Source organism: Dipodomys merriami, unplaced genomic scaffold, assembly GCF_024711535.1.
Source record: "Dipodomys merriami isolate MVZ:Mamm:240054 unplaced genomic scaffold, mDipMer1.0.p SCAF_29, whole genome shotgun sequence".
NCBI classification, from domain to species: domain Eukaryota; kingdom Metazoa; phylum Chordata; class Mammalia; order Rodentia; family Heteromyidae; genus Dipodomys; species Dipodomys merriami.
Genome location: NW_027204381.1, coordinates 13184176 through 13200108, shown reverse-complemented (window position 1 = coordinate 13200108; position 15933 = coordinate 13184176). Strand labels below are relative to the sequence as shown.

At 41.6% G+C, this 15933-nt stretch overlaps 1 protein-coding gene across 2 annotated transcripts in view; it reads right to left on the bottom strand.

Moving 5' to 3' along the window:
• Prdm10 (PR/SET domain 10) overlaps nt 1-15933 on the bottom strand; it is a 113075-nt gene that overhangs the window by 42322 nt on the left and 54820 nt on the right. For both annotated transcript variants that reach the window (XM_070038363.1, XM_070038364.1), the window contains exons 7-10: nt 13507-13748; nt 10619-10822; nt 4270-4342; nt 2943-3060 (exon numbers count right to left, since the gene is read on the bottom strand). In XM_070038363.1, coding sequence (XP_069894464.1) covers nt 2943-3060; nt 4270-4342; nt 10619-10822; nt 13507-13748 — 637 coding nt within the window. The remainder of the gene's footprint in view (nt 1-2942; nt 3061-4269; nt 4343-10618; nt 10823-13506; nt 13749-15933) is intronic.

Below are 15933 nucleotides of genomic sequence, written 5' to 3'. Positions count from 1 at the left end.
TTTTTTTTTTTTTTTTTTTTTTTTTTTTTTTTTTTTTGGTGTGGGGAGTCAGTTGTGGGGCTTGAACTCTGGGCCTGGGAACTGTCCCTGAGTTTTTCAGCTCAAGGCTAGTACACTACCACTTGAGCCACGGTGCCACTTCCAGTTTTCCAGTGGTTAGTTGAAGATAAGAGTCTCATAGGGAATTTCCTGCCAGGGCTGGCTTTGAACCATGATCCTCAGATCTCAGCCTCCTGTGTAGCTAGGATTATAGGCGTGAGTAGTATTTTTCTGAGGATCAACTGAGACTAGATTCCATTCTTTCTCTTTTCCAGTGGCCTCAGCTAATCTTCCTTCCTTCCTTCATTCTTCCCTCCCTCCCTCCCTCCTTCCCTTCCTTCCTTCCTTCCCTCCCTCCCTCCTTGCCCCCCCCTCCTCTCTCTCTCTCTCTCTCTCTCTCTCTCTCTCTCTCTCTCTCTCTCTCTCTCTCTCTCTCTCTCTCTCTCTCTCTCTTCTCCTCGTCAGTTGTGGGGCTTGAACTCTGAGCCTGGGCACTGTACCTCAGCTCTTCAGCTCAAGGCTAGTGCTTTACCACTTGAGACACAGTGCCATTTCTAGTTTTCTGGTGGCTTGTTGAAGATAAGAGTCTCACAAACTTTTCTGCCTGGGCTGGCTTTGAACCACAGTCCTCAGATCTCAGCCTCCTGAGTAGCTAGGATTACAGGTGGAAGCCACCGGCCCTCAGCTTGCTTGCTTGCTTGCTTGCTTGCTTGCTTCCTTCCTTCCTTCCTTCCTTCCCTCCCTTTCTCTCTTTCTCTTTCTCTTTCTTTCTTTATTTTTTCTTTATTTTTCTTCCTTTCTTCCTTCCTTTCTTTCTTTTTTTCTTCTTTCTTTTATCGGTTGTGGGGCTTGAACTCAGGGCCTAGGCATTGTCCCTGAGCCCCTTTGTGCTCAGCACTCTATCACTTGAGCCACTTCTGGTTTGTTAGTGGCTAATTGGAAATAAGAATCTCACAGGGACTTTTCTGCCAGGGCTGGCTTTGAGCCATAGTTCAGATCTCAGCCTCCTTAGCAGCTAGGATTACAGGTGTGAGCCACCAGTGCCTGGCTCATATTCCTTTCAAGAAACATAGCTACATTCAAATAACTTCCTCATTTTACCATAACCTTCTGGAAAGTCACAAGAAATTTCTAATTCAAATGTCCCATAAAATGCCTACTAAACACCAAATAATTATAAAACTCTTTTAATGAATTACTAGAATGCAAAAATCCCTTATTAAAACTGATTCCAAGGACTTGGAATATATTCTGGGCTGGAGACCCTGCCCACAATACACATGGCCCTCAATTTGATCCCTCGAAACCACAACAACCACCTTTCAGCCTTACTAGCATCCTTAATCCACTCCTTCCTTCTTCCATCACCAATGCAAGACTTCCAAGGCCACACTCACTGTAATCATGCTGTTTGCTCTAGATTCCCACCCCACCACTGCTGCATCTTTATTCTCATTGTGCTGAATTTGCTAGGTAAAACTGCAGCACCCTCACAGCTGGATACAGCCAAAGAACAAAACAGCCTTGCTTGGGGTCTTACTTTCATTTCGTGTATGGTACATCCCTGGATCATTCTTTCCTGTTTTGTTTTGTTTTCAATCGTGTGACTTGAACTCAAGGCCTAGGCACTGTCCCTGAGCTTTACTGGTCAAGGCTAGCTTTCTACCACTTTGAGCTACTTCCAGTTTCCTGGGAGCTGAATGTAGATAAGAGTCTCATGAACTTTCCTGCCTCGTCAGGCTTTGAACTGTGGTTCTCAGATCTCAGCCTCCTGAATAGCTAGGACTAAAGGGGTAAACCACCAGCACCTGAACTTCCTTTCTGTTTTTCTAAGTGAGGATTTATACCATCACCTAATTTTCCAAACTCAATAAATGTAGATAGACAATTCTATTTCAGTCCTGTTGGGATCACTATTCTAAATAATCCTCATCCTGTACTAGCTTCTAACTGAACTCTCTGCCTTCGCTCTTATTCTAATATAAACTAATCTGATGTGTTCATTTTCATACACAATGACCTTTTTAAAATACAACTGGCATTACAATATTCCCTGATCAGAACCCACTAAAGGTTTTGCATACTAAAATCCAATTTTTTTCCATCATCTTAAGTCCCTCCTTATCTTGTTGCACGTTCCCCCTCAACATCCTATAAAATTTTCATTTACCATTTGTTTTGTTTTTTGATGCCAATCTGGGGCTTGAACTCAGGGTCTGGGTGCCATCCCTGAGCTTCTTTTGCTCAAGGTTAGCACTCTACCATTTGACCAACTATACTTCCAGCTTTTTTTTTTTGACAGTTTAGTGGAGATAAAAGTTTTACAGACTTTCTTCCTTGGGCTTGCTTTGAACTATGAAACCATGATCCTCAGATTTCAGTCTTCTAAGTAGCTAGGATTACAGGTGCCTGGGCTTCATTTGTCTTTTTTATATAGTAGAATTAAAGCTTTTAGTTTAACTTTATAAAGAAATCATTTTGCTGGAAAAAATCTAAAAATCAAGAGACATAAATTATGCAAAGACATATGCTACCTCAACAATTCCTATTTCATACTCTCCAGTTACAGATTTCACGAAGGTGAAAGGGTATGAGATACACTGAAAAAGGAATAAATAAATAAAGAGGGGAAAGGAAATGACAGATAAGACATACCCTTTAGTAGCTCTACATCAAAATAACTACTTGGTTACCTGTCTACACACACACACACACACACACACACACACACACACACACACACACACACACACACACACACACACACACACACACACACACACACACACACACACACACACACACACCTTGAGAATATGCACAAGTAGAAACATTCTTTGGTTTACAGATACATATAATCTTTAAGAACCAAATTCATGAGCCTTTCCCCCTCTCATACATACCTGCTAAACACGTCTAGTTTCTCATCATGAGAATTGAGGTGCTGTTGCAACTGCTCTGAGCTTATAAAGCGACGGTTACATTCATAGCAGGGCCAATTCTTCTCTTGTTCTCGAAGAACTACAATCACAGGAGAGAAATCATAATGGCTGATGATCAACAGGCACTAGCAATATCCAGTTGCCTTTTCTCTCACCACTGTAGACATTATCCACTATTTGCATTACTTTCTTGTTAAAGAGTTTTGTGAATCATCTCAGGGGGTACTTGGAACCCCCTAAATTGTAGACAGTTGGTCAGAATTGTGACTGGCTTGAGAAGCATGAGCTAGGGGTTGGGAAGGTGGCTCAGTAGTAGTGTGCTTGCCTTTCATGCATGAGGCCCTGGGTTCGATTCCTTAGTACCACATAAGTAGAAAAAGCTGGAAAGCCGGAAGTGGCACTGTAGCTCAAGTGGTACAGTGCTAGCTTTAAGCTGAAGAGCTGAGGGACAGTGCCCAGGCTCAGGGTTCAGGCCTCACAACAGAGCTCCAGCTGGTATCTGAAGTAAGGACAGTCGTGTGAAAGACCGGACCTTACCCTGTGAAACCTAACCTAATTTGGGGTAGTTACCATCAAAATTATACTTTACAACACCAAATCCATGGTAAAACTGATAAATGAATTGTTATACATTCATACAGCAAAATGACAAAGAGCAGTGAGAATGAACAAATTATATTTTAAATATATTATGTATGATATATAATACTATCATATAATATTTAAGTGTAATTATATACAATATGTATGTATCTCAAAAATATAATGTTGAGCAAGATGCCCAGACACAAAAAAGTGAATGTGCTATGTTATTATATTTATGCATAGTTCACCAACAAGCAACTCGTGTGGTACTGGGAAGTCAGGAGAGTAATTATACTTCATAATTTCCTTAGGTGTGTTCACTGTGAGAATTTATCAAGCTCTATATTTAATGTATGCATATCTCTCAGTATGCAGATTACATATCAGTCACATTTACATTAAAAACAAAGTCAGTACTGTATTGCTATGTCCCTAGGGATGATCAGGGCTAGATAGGAAGCATCCTGACACTAAGGTTCTAATTTGGTATTTGAAGGTTTTCATTATATTAAATACTATTTTCCAGAACTCATGAATGAAATGTAAATATGTCATTGAAATTGGACCCTAGAATTAGATGGAGGTACACAGCTCTGAAAAGCCTATAAGATGTCTTATAAAATACATGGAGATGGAGAAATCAGAGGTTGCATAAAGATGTAATATTCACAACTTAGAATTCACATAATAAAAGTCCAATCACCTTTTCTTTCTTCCTCAGAAATGTCATGAATTTTCTGGTTCACGAACTCTGCATAGGATGCAGCATACCACACCTACAAAACCCAAGGACATCATCAAGAACTAAAGGACATCACCAGATGCGCTTTGCATGCTTAAGTTATTTCCCCCTGCTTACAGGAAACAATTCAGGCTTTTCCACAATCCTCTGAAAATAAAATCTCACTGGAGCTTCCCACCACAATGTCCATCTGGCATGCCATCCATCAGGGAGTCCATTTGTCAAGACATGTTGCCTGTTTTCCCTTCTTCCTTTTTAAAAGGTTGTTCTTATTATTGGAACAAGTTCACAGGAATGATATTCATAGTCTATTTATCTAAATAAAGCAATCTCTTCTGATTTTTTTTCTGTACTTAAATACAGGTGTTTATATAGCTGTAATAATCATAGTAGTGGACACCAACCAACCACCAGAATTGTCACCAATGAATGGGATGCACTGAATGTTCCTGCTTCCTCCCAAGGCTCTTCCCTCTTCTTCACCTGGTTCTGCTCATTCTTCCTTAGCCCACTCCTCTTCTCTACCTAACTTCAGCGTGTGTGTGTGTACATGTGAGTGTGTGTGTATGTATTACTAGGGCTTGAACTCAGGGCCTGGGCACTGTCACTTAGCTTTTTTTTTTTTTTTTGGGGGGGGGGTCCAGTCGTGGGGCCTGAACTCTGAGTCTGGGCGCTGTCCCTCAGCTCTTCAGCTCAAGGCTAGCACTCTACCACTTGAGCCACAGCGTCACTTCCGGCTTTTTTCTTTTTGCTTATGTGGTGCTGAGGAATCGAAACCACGGCCTCAGGCATGCAAGGCAAGCGCTCTACCACTGAGCCACCTTCCCAGCCCCCGTCACTTAGCTTTTTTGCGAAAAGCTAGCAGTCTCCCACTTGAGTCACAGTTCCACTACCAGCTTTTTGGAGGTTAATTAGAGATAAGAATCTCATGGCGTCTGCTGCCCAGGCTGGCTTTGAACCACAATTCTCACTTCTCAGTCTCCTAAACAGCTAAGATTACAAGCATGAGCCACCAGTGCCCAGCTTCTACCTAACTTTGAAATATTGGTGCTCCTCAAAGCCTAAATCCTGAGCCTGTATCTTTTCTCTCCAGTAATCATATCCCTTCCTTTCCAACCAATTCTGTGCTAATGACACCTACATCAATATCTCTAGAGGCCTCTTCTCTGTCTCTACAAATGCATTCTACTACTCATCTGATATATTGGCTATCTTACCTATAACTCCATCTTACCATGTGCAGATTGGAATTCTCAGTGCTTCCCAATTGGTGCCCTCATTTCTTTTTTTTCTTTTCTGGTCAGTCATGGGGCCTGAACTCAGGGCCTGTGCGCTGTCTCTCAGCTCTTCAGCTCAAGGCTAGCGCTCTACCACTTGAGCCACAGCACCACTTCTGGCTTTTTCTTCTTATGTGGTGCTGAGGAATCAAACCCAGGGCCTCATGCATGTAAGGCAAGCACTCTACCACTGAGCCACCTTCCCAGACCCAAGATGCCCTCATTTCTACTAGTCTTCTCCATCTCAAATTTTTCCACAAGGTGCTCAGACCTGAAACCTAAAAGGGCTCACTGACTTTTATTTCTATTATCCTTTAGAAAAAATGGTATCCTTACCTGACACCCGCCAACCCCTTCTCTTACCTAGATTGCCACCTGATCTGCTAACTAACTAACTCATTTTTCATTGCAAGTCCCATCAGAGCCAGAGTGATCTTATTACAACACAGACAGATTTTATAGGGCTAGAAATGGTCTTTAATTTTATAATGAATCTGAAATGCTCACTGATGATTCCTGAAGGGCTCTGTGACCTTCCCTACCTTGCTAAGTGACCTTAGCCCTTGTCACTGGACCCACCCTTGGGTCAAGAGGGTCTGCTCTCAGCTTCCCAAACATGCCCAGTGCTTTCCCATCCCAAAAGGCTACTTTGTTGTTCACCCCCAAGAACGCTATGCTTCTTCCTCTTGTTCTTACAGTGACCTCTACAGAGCTGATCACTGCCTATTTCAAAGTCCTCAGTCTCTTACCTTTTCAGCAAGACCTTCCTTGGCTGGCACACCTAAATCAGTCCCTAAAACACGCTGTTTCTGTGCCATGACCCAATTTGGCATTATTTGATGGTTTACATTTTTCTCTTCATGTCCCCTCAAGAAGCTAATTTCCCTGATCATAGGATAACAGTCTGTTTTTTCCTTGTGTCTGAAACATTCTAATGTTTCTAATATTCAGCTCTATTCTGTTTATACGTATAGTTGGTTCCCAGACTAAAGAATTTGGCTTACTACTGGACCAAGAACATATATGTGTGTGTGTGTGTGTGTGTGTGTGTGTGTGTGTGTATGTATATATATGCATATGTATGTATGTATGTATATATATATACATATATATGTGTGTGTGTGTGTGTAGATATATATATCTCCAGAAATATTTCACAGAATAATGCAATGCTGAAATCAATGTTTTGTTTTGTTTTTAAAAAATCTTTCACATTTACTGTACTACCTCTATTCATTATTACTAATTCCAATAAATAAAAACAGCAATTCATGGTTGCTTTCAGGGTTGGTTGGTTGGTTGACTGGTTGGTTTGTAGTGCTGGCCTCCAACCCAGAGCTTAACACATTCTAGGCAAGCACTCAACTGTTGAGCTACATCTCCAGCCCTTCAAGAATTTTAAAATTTACTGGCATTGAGAAATTAGGAAACATTTGTTTCCTATTGGCTTCCTCCAAATAAAGTCTATTTCTGATCATTGTTCATATGTCCATCTGGGTGCAGTAAGGCTAGAGAGATAAGACTCTGTTTTCATATTTAAACATTTTAACCTATAAATACTTCCTTGGTATTATTGCTTCTTTTTTATCTGTTGTTTTAGTGCCTTCTATACTGAGCTATTTTGTTTTTACTTAAGTGTTTCTGTTCTGTACCTCTACAGTCCTACTGATTGGCTTAAGAAAGGAATTGGGAGCCAAGTGCTCACACCTATAACACTAGCTTCTCAAGAAGCTCAGATTTGTGGGTCACAGTTCAAAGCCAGCCTGGGCAGAAAAGTCTGTAAGACTCTTACTTCTAATAAACTACTCAGAAAAAGCCAGAAGTGGCACTGTGGCTCAAATGGTAGAGTACTAGCCATGAGGGAAAAAAAAAGAAAATTCATACACATACATAGAAACACACACAAAAAGAGGAGAGAAAATAATCTCCTCACAATTAAGAACAATAATTTGCTTCAGTTTGTTTGTTTTTTAATTTAAATGAGGCATGCCTGTAATATCAGCACTCAGGAGATTGATTTGGGATTCGCCTGGGCTATAGAGTGAGGCTTTATTTCAAAACAATGGAATCTTGGGTTGGGGGTAAAGCTCAGAGGTAGACTGTTTGCCTATCATATATAAACCTCTGATTTTGACCCCAGCACAAGGGGGGGGAAGACTTTTCACTTAGAAACAGCAGAATGTAAGCATGTTATTAATGCTTATATTTAAACAAATTCTCATAGATATTCCTGGCTGGGCACCGGTGGCTCATGCCTGTAATCCTAACTACTCAGGAGGCTGAAATCTGAAGATAACAGTTCAGAGCCAGCCTGAGCAGGAAAGTCTGTGAGACTCTTATCTCCAATAAACCATTAGAAAACCGGAAGTGGTGCTTGCCTTGAGCTGAAGAGCTGAGGGACAGTGCCCAAGTCCAGAGTTCAAACCCCCAAAATGGACTAATATATATATATATATATATATATATATATATATATATATATATATATGTATGTATGTATGTATGTATGTATGTATGTATGTATTCCTGGCCAGGTGCTGGTGGGTCATGCCTGTAATTCTAGCTACTCAGGAAGCGGTATTGGAGGATCCCAGTTCAATGCCAGCCAAGACAGGAAGTCTGTAAGACTTTTATCTCCCATTAACCACCAGAAAACTGTCAGTGGTGCTGAGGCTCAAAGTGGAAGAACGAGAGTTATTCTTGAGTGAAACAGCTCTAGGACAGCACCCAAACCCTGATTAAGTTCATGCCTCACGACAGAAAAAAAAAATCTATATTCCAGAAATTAGAAGTCTGAATATAGAACTTTTTGAATAGAGGGGCTGGGAAGGTGGCTCAATGGTAGAGCGCTAGCCTTGAGCTGAAGAGCTGAGGGAAAGCACCCAGGCCCAGAGTTCAGGCCCCACAACCGGACCCCCCCCCAAAAAAAGAACTTTTTGAATAGAATGAAATATTGAGGTAAAGAAAAGGGATCTTGCCCATACCTAAATTTCACTTTATAAAAACCTTGTTTCGCCAATTCTTTCTCCGCATGCTAAGTGGCACCATCTTTAGCCATCCATCACAAACACTAGTCTGCTCCCACAAACAATGACTCCTAACCTTTGAAGTCTTCCTATAGGCCCTTCATGAGCACGAAAACCATCTACTACTTTTCATTCTGTTTTATCTGCAGGATTGTTGTAAGTGTACAACAATGTAGAATATAGTCAGTCCTCCGTATCTCTGAATTCCACCAACCATGGATTGAAAACATTTGTGAAAAAAAATTGCATCTGTACTAAATACATACAGACTTTGTCATTATTCCCTAAACAACTCAGTGTAACAACTACTTAAAACACATTTGTAGAAGCCAGGCACTGGTGGCTCCCACCTGTAGTCCTAGCTATTTAGGAGGCTGAGATCTGAGGATTGCAGTTTAAAGCTAGTGCGGGCAGAGGGGCTGGGAATGTGGCTCAGTGGCAGAGCGCTTGCCTTGCATGCATGAGGCCCAGGGTTTGATTCCTCAGCACCACATAAGCAAAAAGAAAAAAAAAGCCAGAAGTGGAGCTGTGGCTCAAGTGGTAGAGCACTAGCCTTGAGCTGAAGAGCTGGGGGACAGCACCCACGCCCAGAGTTCAGGCCCCACGACCGGACTCAAAAAAAAAAAAGCTAGTGCGGGCAGGAAAGTCCATGAGACTCTGATCTCCAAACTAACCACCAGAAAACCAAAAGTGACTACATAGCTCAAAATGGTAGAGCACTAACCTTGAGCAAAAGAGCTCAGGGACAATGCCCAGGTCCCAAGTTCAAGCCCCATGACTGACAAAAAAAAAAAAATGTAGAGAGTAAGGAAAGGGGTGACATTGTCCAAAAACAAATGTACGGATACCTCACCCCATTTGTTAGGAAATGGAAAGACTTGGAAAAAATTATATTAACTGAAGTAAGCCAGGCCCAAAGAAGCATAGGCCCAATGGTTTCCCTTATTTGCAATAACTAGTATATGTCTATGACAAGCAGAAAAGTTCAAAAGCTATGTACATATCACCATATAAGATGATGTTAAGTGAAATGAACCCCAAGATAGGGACACACGTAGTTTTTTCTTGCTTGCTATTGTTTTTCATGTATTTATAATGTACTATGTGATTTTTTTTTGTTTCTTTTGTGTGTTCTTCCCCTACCATATAAAATACCTTGTTTTCACTGTATTTGATTCTGGTGCCCTGCATCTTGTATATACATTTTTCTAATGTGGAGAGGGAAAGGGAAATAACAAAATGCTGAAATAAGGATACAGGTTGACCCATTGTAACAATGAGATGTACAAGACACTATGTTGAAAACAAACTTTACAACTTTGGGGGGTTGGGAGGAAAGAGTTGGAGAGGTGAGGAGAGAAGGGATGGCAGGGGAAAAACAAAGGAGGAGGTAATAATGTTCAATAGGAAATGTACTCATTATCTTATTCAAGTAACTGTAACTCCTCTGTACAGTATTTTTACAATAAAAAAACATATATATGGGGCTGGGAAGGTGGCTCAGTAGTAGAGTGCTTGCCTTGCATGCATGAGGCCCTGGGTTTGATTCCTCAGCACCACATAAACAGAAAAAAAAAAAAAAAGCCGGAAGTGGCGCTGTGGCTCAAGTGGTAGAGTGCTGCCTTGAGCTGAAGAGCTGGGGGACAGCGCCCAGGCCCAGAGTTCAGGCTCATGACCAGACCCAAAAAAAAACCAAAAACAAAAACAACATTTGTATTATGGTAGGTATCAATCTAGAAAAGATTTAGAGATTATTTAAAATATATGGAAGGATGTGAAAAGATTCAATGCAAAGACTCCAATACTTTATATAAAGGACTTGAGCATCCATGGATTCTGGTGTCAGTGTGTGTGTGGGGGGGGGGGGGGGGGAAGACGGGGGAATTGTCCTGGAACCAATCCCCTGAAGGAAAGCTCAGAAAATAAAGTGAGTTACCAGGAAAGGACCATATTGCAGCCCAAACCCATCAGTTGTTAGCAGATGGCACTGTGGATCTAGCACTGTACCTTTAGTTCCTGCTTGGGCTCCACGTTCTTTATGGTTGTATAATACACATGGTGGCCATATTGGTAAGCCACCAGGTTCTGCTCAAGGTGGTTCTGGGCTGGACGTACAAACATCATCCAGTTACAAAGGGTCTCATCAGACAACTCAAACCAGAGGTCTTCATGCAAATCTCTGTCTTTTCTGTCCCCTTTATCAAGAGAAACCTGCGTCCAAAGAGAAAGTAAAAAGCTACAAACTCTTCAGTATGACATGTATTTATAGATATAGATAGATAGATCTTAAATTAATCTTTCAACCTGAGTTTTCTCTTTATACCTGAAAAGATACTAGAATTGTTACTTGCTAAACATAAAGGAGAGTACACCTTTAGGAGAATTATCAGGAAAAATCTATACAATTTAACTGCATGATTTAGGTTAATGCTAAAACAACAAAAAATGCTCTAAATACACTAGGGAATGCAAGCATAATATTCTCCAACTCATCATATGCTGCCTCCTTTCCAGAATCAACTATATCCATGCAGCCCAGAGACAGATGTTTCTCTTCATAAAGTTACATTTTTTGTGGATACCGGTGGCTCACAGTCAAAGCCAGCCCAGGCAGGCTGGCTGGAGACTCTTATCTCCAACTGGCCACCAAAAAGCCAGAAGTGGAGCTGTGGCTCACTGGCACAGTACTAGCCTTAAAGAAGAAGCTTAGGGACTAGCTGGGGCACATGTGGCTCATGCCTATAACTGTAGCTACTTAGGAGGCTGAGATCTAAGGATCATGGTCCAAAGCCAGTCCAGGTAGGAAAGTTCTTTAGACTTTTATCCCGTCAGTCACCAAAAAGCCAGAAGTAGAGCTTTGGCTCAAGCACTAGAGCACTAGCCTTGAGCAAAAAAGCTCAGGGACAGTGCCCAGGCATTGAGTTCAAGCCCAGACTGGCATTAAAAAAAAATAATAAACTCAAGTATTCACCCCCTCTTGCTGTGATTTCTTAGCTTTCTCCAAAGTATCTATTGCAAGAGCAGACAGAAAAGCAAAAGAATCAAATGTGAACATTGGAGATCAAAATACACAGACATCAACATACAGTGTTTCTTTTTCTTTTCTTTCTTTTATTTTTTTGTCATCAGTGGTGGGGCTTGAACCCTGGGCCTGGGTTTTGTCCCTGAGCACTTTAGCTCAAGGCAAGCACTCTATCACTTGAACCACAGTGCCACTTTTTTCTGGTGATAAGATTGGAGATAAGAGTCTTATGGGGCTGGGAAGGTGGCTCAGTGGTAGAGCACTTGCCTTGCATGCATGAGGCCCTGGTTTCCATTCCTCAGCACCACATAAGCAGAAAAAGCCGGAAGTGGTGCTGTGGCTCAAGTTGTAGAGAACTAGCCTTAAGCTCAAGAGCTGAGGGACAGCGCCCAGGCCCAGATTTCAGGCCCCATGATGGACTTTCCTGCCAAGGCTGGCTTTGAACCATAATCCTCAGATCTCAGCCTCCTGAGTAGCTAGAGTTACAGGCATGAGCCACCGGCGCCCAGCTATAGTGTGCTATTCTTAAACAACAACAACAAAAAAAAATCAGGAGGATAGATGTGTTTCAGAATTGAAAAGTGGTTTCTTACAAACATTACAGGCACACAACTGATTACATATGTGTACATAATTATCCTTGTATTCCAGTCAAAGTAATTTATAAAAAGCAAATGAAAAAAGATAAAAACTATTAGTGTCAGTTGTAGGCTAAATTTGTGAATCCTCCCCCTCAAAATCACGTGGGAGTCCTACAACCCCCAGTACCTCAGAACATGAGTGCACTTGAAATTCTCAGTACCTGTAACTCCCAATACATCAGACTGTGACTATATTTGGAGACAAGAACTTTAAAGAGCTGACTAACATGACATCATTAGGGTGGGCCCATTGTGACTGGACCATATAAGGAGAAGGCATAAGAAAGCAGACACACAAACACAGAGAAAAGACCCTATGAGAACACAGTAAGAAAGTAGCCATCTGCAAGCCAAAAAGAGGCCGAGAAGAAACCAACCCTAACACCTTGATCTTGGCCTTCCAGCTTTTCCATTTAAAATCTGTGTCATTTTATTATGGTATTCCTAGAAAACTACTACTGGCCCCTAAGAACTACAGCTCTCAGAATGTTTCAGATAATGCCTTAAGAAGCTGAAATTACCATCTCCATTTTATTGATAGCAAATTTCCATTTAAAACAAATTAAGCATATACAGAAAACTACCAAAGCTGGTGCCAGTGGCTCACGCCTATAATCCTAGCTACTCAGGAGGCTGAGATCTGAGGATTGTGGTTCAAAGCCAGTCCAAGCAGAAAAGTGTGATACTCTTATCTCCAATAAACCACCAGAAGACCGAAAGTGGCGCTGTAGCTCAAGTGGTAGAGCACTAGTGAAAGAAAGAAAGAAAAGAAAGAAAGAGAGAGAGAGAGAAAGAAAGAAAGAAAGAAAGAAAGAAAGAAAGAAAGAAAGAAAGAAAGAAAGAAAGAAAGAAAGAAAATAAACTATCAGCAAATAACCACTATGCAATGAAATATGACTCAGCAGGCGCTGATGGCTCATGCCTGTAATCCTAGCTACTCAGAAGGCTGAGATCTGAAAATCATGGTTCAAAGCCAGCCCAAGCAAGAAAGTCCATAAGACTCTTATCTCCAATTAACCAGCAGGAAACCAGAAATGGAGCTCTGACTCAAAGTGGTACAATGGTATCCTAGAGCAAAAGAGCTTAGAGACAGTGCCCAGTCCCTGAGTTCAAGCTCCAAGAGCAACCAAAGGGGGTGGGGGTGGGAGGGCGGGGAGAAAGACTCAGTAAGAAAATAAGTAATCCCAAAAAAGCTTTACCAGAACAAGAGTAATGGAGAAAGCAGCAATTACCTTTAGGTGAATGTAACAGTCTTTCAGCTCCGATCCCCTAACCAGGGGTCCCTCCACAGGGCCAAACTGGGTACGCTTGGGAATTCGCCTTTTGGAGAACACTCCTCCAAGAAACCTGTCTATGTAGAGGACCAGGGGGAGACTTGCTCTGGCCCGAGTGAGCACAGGCCGGTTGGGAATGGGATGCAAGGGCCCATGCTTTGGGCACACTGATGAGTGGGCATTGTTACACTCCTCACACCCTGCAAAAGAAAAAACCCTTAAGTAGTCAAATTCCTTGACATGAGTTGATCTCAGGTAAAAAGTTCTGACATATAACTTCCCCCACCTCTCACCCAACACACACACACACACACACACACACACACACACACACACACACACACACACACACACACACACACACACACACACACACACACACACACACACACACACACACACGAATAAATCTAAGTTATCAGGCCAAAATTCAATTAATGCTACAAAGGCACTACTCATTCCATTGTAATCCATTAGCTTTCATAGGCCAATAAAAATGCTGTCAATTTCCTCTAAAATCAGGCAAAATTTGCCTCTGCTTGTCAAAAATAATATGCAAGCTGTGACTTATTTCTCTGTTAGTTGATACCTCAAATAGTGAGCACAAAATTTATAAACCAATTGTAAAATTTTAAAAAATTAGTGCTTATAAGCTACATGTTGTAAAATCTAATGAGAAAATTACTTCAATAAAGCTGTTAGGAAAAAAAACAATCCAGACAATACAGTTTAATCAATTTCCTCAAAAGGGTAGAGTCCATGAGTTTACAAATGGTTTTGTCTGATGAGGCTACACTGAGTGAATTTAACAACCCTGGTTCTTCATTCCTTTGGATGACACAATATCCCAGCCCAGACAGGACATGAATTTTCAGCTCATTATAGAATTTAGTTTGCTCCAACCAGGCACACTCCCTCCCTTCCTCCCTCCCAGCAGTAAGTTAGCTAACTCAATGAGATGCTCAAAGCCACAAAACAGGAGAAAGTGACCAGGCCACACAGAGTTCATTCTCTTCAGGTTTCACCCCCTCTGGGTATGTGATGACCTGGTTTAGGTATTTTCCAACTGTACAATTCTCAAACAATAGAGAGTGACTTTGTGTTAATATTTATAAGGTAAAGAAGCTTTCAGTGCATTTGGCTTAGGAGATGCCTGGAATTCAAGGGGGGGGGGGATGAAACAAGGAAGACCTCTGTTAGATGGGGATTAGACATGAGGCTGAATACCAGCTTCATACAGACAGCTTTTACCAGCACCACAGAGAAGGCCCAGGAGAATCAGCACAAAGCCACAAGGCTCTATGAATAGCCTCAATCACTCAAATGCATGAAGCATAAAAATCTATGAAAAGGAACAATGATTTGCTGATGGAAGATGAAGTGTGGGGACAGACTAGAGTTGAACTCTAGATTCTCAATGTACAAACACCACCTCAACCAACACGCTCATAAATGGAGTATATCAAATACAATAGGAAGTGTGGAGCCCTAGGCCCTGGGACAGAGTAAGCAGATGTGTGTGTATGTATGTGTGTGTGCCAGTACTAGAGCTTTAACTCAGGGCCTGCCACTCTTTCTTGGCTTTTACACTCAAGGCTGGTGTTCTACCACTGGTGCCAAACCTGTACTTCCAGCTTTTTGCTGGTTAATTAGAATAGTCTCTTAGATTTATGTGCCTGGGCTGGCTTTGAACTGTGATCCTCAGAATTCAATCTCCTGAATATCTAAGATTATAGGCATGAGCCACCAGTTCCTAGAAGGATAAGCATTTTTTTTCCAATTTTTTTATTGTGATTAAGTGGTTACACAATTTCCCAAATTTCACAGTATTGTGGGATAGTGATGCTCAGCTAAAGTCACAAACACATTCTAACTTAAGGATAAGCATTTTCAAAGGATTAAGAAAGATAAACCTTTAGAGCTTAAATGGCTGAACAGTTTAGTACTGGGCTAACTTGCCATAGTGGTTTGGTATCAGAGACCCAGAAGTGAATGGTTGATCCCCGATTCACACTTCCATGACCTTAAACAAGCTGCCTAAACTTTTCTGGGCTTCAGTTCCTTCATCAATAAAATCAGAAAACCTGAATGTCCTAGCCTTCTCCCAGGCTACTTGGAAGACTGAAAGGAATACATCCACAAAGAACATGGCAGTGCTATATAGGACTAGGAGAGTCTCAGTGTGTGTGAACTATGTTCATACTTAGACACACAGAAAATGCTTACATCAGATAGGCGCTGGGGCTCACGCCTGTAATCCTAGCTACTCAGGAGGTTGAGATCTGAGGATCTCCAAAAAAACCACCAGAAGTGGATCTGTGGCTCCTCAAGGAGAGTGCCCAGGCCCTGAGTTCAAAACCATGACTGGGGCTGGGAAGGTGGCTC